The sequence below is a fragment of the Chelonia mydas genome, chromosome 13 (assembly GCF_015237465.2).
Source record: "Chelonia mydas isolate rCheMyd1 chromosome 13, rCheMyd1.pri.v2, whole genome shotgun sequence".
NCBI classification, from domain to species: domain Eukaryota; kingdom Metazoa; phylum Chordata; order Testudines; family Cheloniidae; genus Chelonia; species Chelonia mydas.
Genome location: NC_051253.2, coordinates 37,204,000 through 37,205,165, shown reverse-complemented (window position 1 = coordinate 37,205,165; position 1,166 = coordinate 37,204,000). Strand labels below are relative to the sequence as shown.

General features: G+C 42.5%; 1 protein-coding gene across 1 annotated transcript; it reads right to left on the bottom strand.

Annotated features, from left to right (window-relative positions):
* Window positions 1-230: 230 nt before the first annotated feature.
* On the bottom strand, window positions 231-1,166 carry LOC102932146 (olfactory receptor 5V1-like). The gene has a single exon (XM_007062135.2). The coding sequence runs from the start codon at window positions 1,164-1,166 to the stop codon at window positions 231-233; it is 936 nt and encodes a 311-aa protein (XP_007062197.1).

Here is a 1,166-nt window from a genome sequence, read left to right as displayed (position 1 = left end):
AAAAAGAGCCAGGATTGACCATTATGTACTGAAAAAAACATTGAGTGAAAATTTTTGACCAACCCTACTGAGTTTTCTTACCAGTGTTCAGGAACTCGTGTTGGATGCTGTACAAACATACAGACACTATCCTAAACAACTGGAAACCTAAGAGAGTGGCAGCAGATGCTGTCGAATAGGTTGAGGAGGTGAACAAGGAAGATGGTGGTGATAGTATTCTTAGACAAACATTAAATAAGACAAACTGTATTTTTTTCTACTATTTTCCTCAGGGCTGTTTTCACTTCCTTGTTTTTCAGGCTGTAAATGATGGGGTTTAACATGGGGGTCAAGATGCTGTACTGGATAGAGAACAACTCATCTAAAACAAGTGAAGTGATTGAGCTGGGCTTCATGTACTGGAAAATAGCTGTCATGTACAATAAACCCACCACAATAAGGTGGGAGCTGCAGGTGGAGAAGGCCTTATGACGGCCCTTCGCAGAGTGTATTCTCAGGATGGTGGAGATGATGAACACATAGGAGACCAGGGTGAGGAGGAAGGAGCTGAAACCAAGTATCACAGCAGAAGAAAGAAGAGCTATTTTATTGGTGAAGGTCCCAGTACAAGACAGCTGTAATAGTGGAGGGAGCTCACAGCTGAAATGGCTGATTTCATTGGGCCCACAAAAGTGTAACTTTAACACAAGGACAGTGTTGACCAGTGAATACAAGAGCCCCATTGTCCATGAACAACCCACCAACTGGCTGCAGACTCGTTTGTTCATGGTCACCACATAATGCAATGGGTGACATATGGCAGCGTATCGGTCATAAGCCATTGCTGAGAGTATGAAAATTTCAGTAACAGCTAAGAGCAGGATGAAGACCATCTGGGCAAGGCAACCATTGACAGAAATGATTTTGTGCTTTGATAGGAAATTCACCAACATCTTAGGGACAACCACTGAGGAATAGCAGATATCGACAAAGGACAAATGAGACAGGAAGAAGTACATGGGAGTGTGGAGGTGAGGATCTACCCTTATTACCAGCATAATCACCATGTTCCCCACTAGGGTAATTAGGTAAATAACAAAAAACACCAAGAAGAGGAAAATTTGGAGGTGTGGGTCATGAGAAAATCCCATGAGAATAAACTCAGTCACATTGGTTTGGATTTCCAT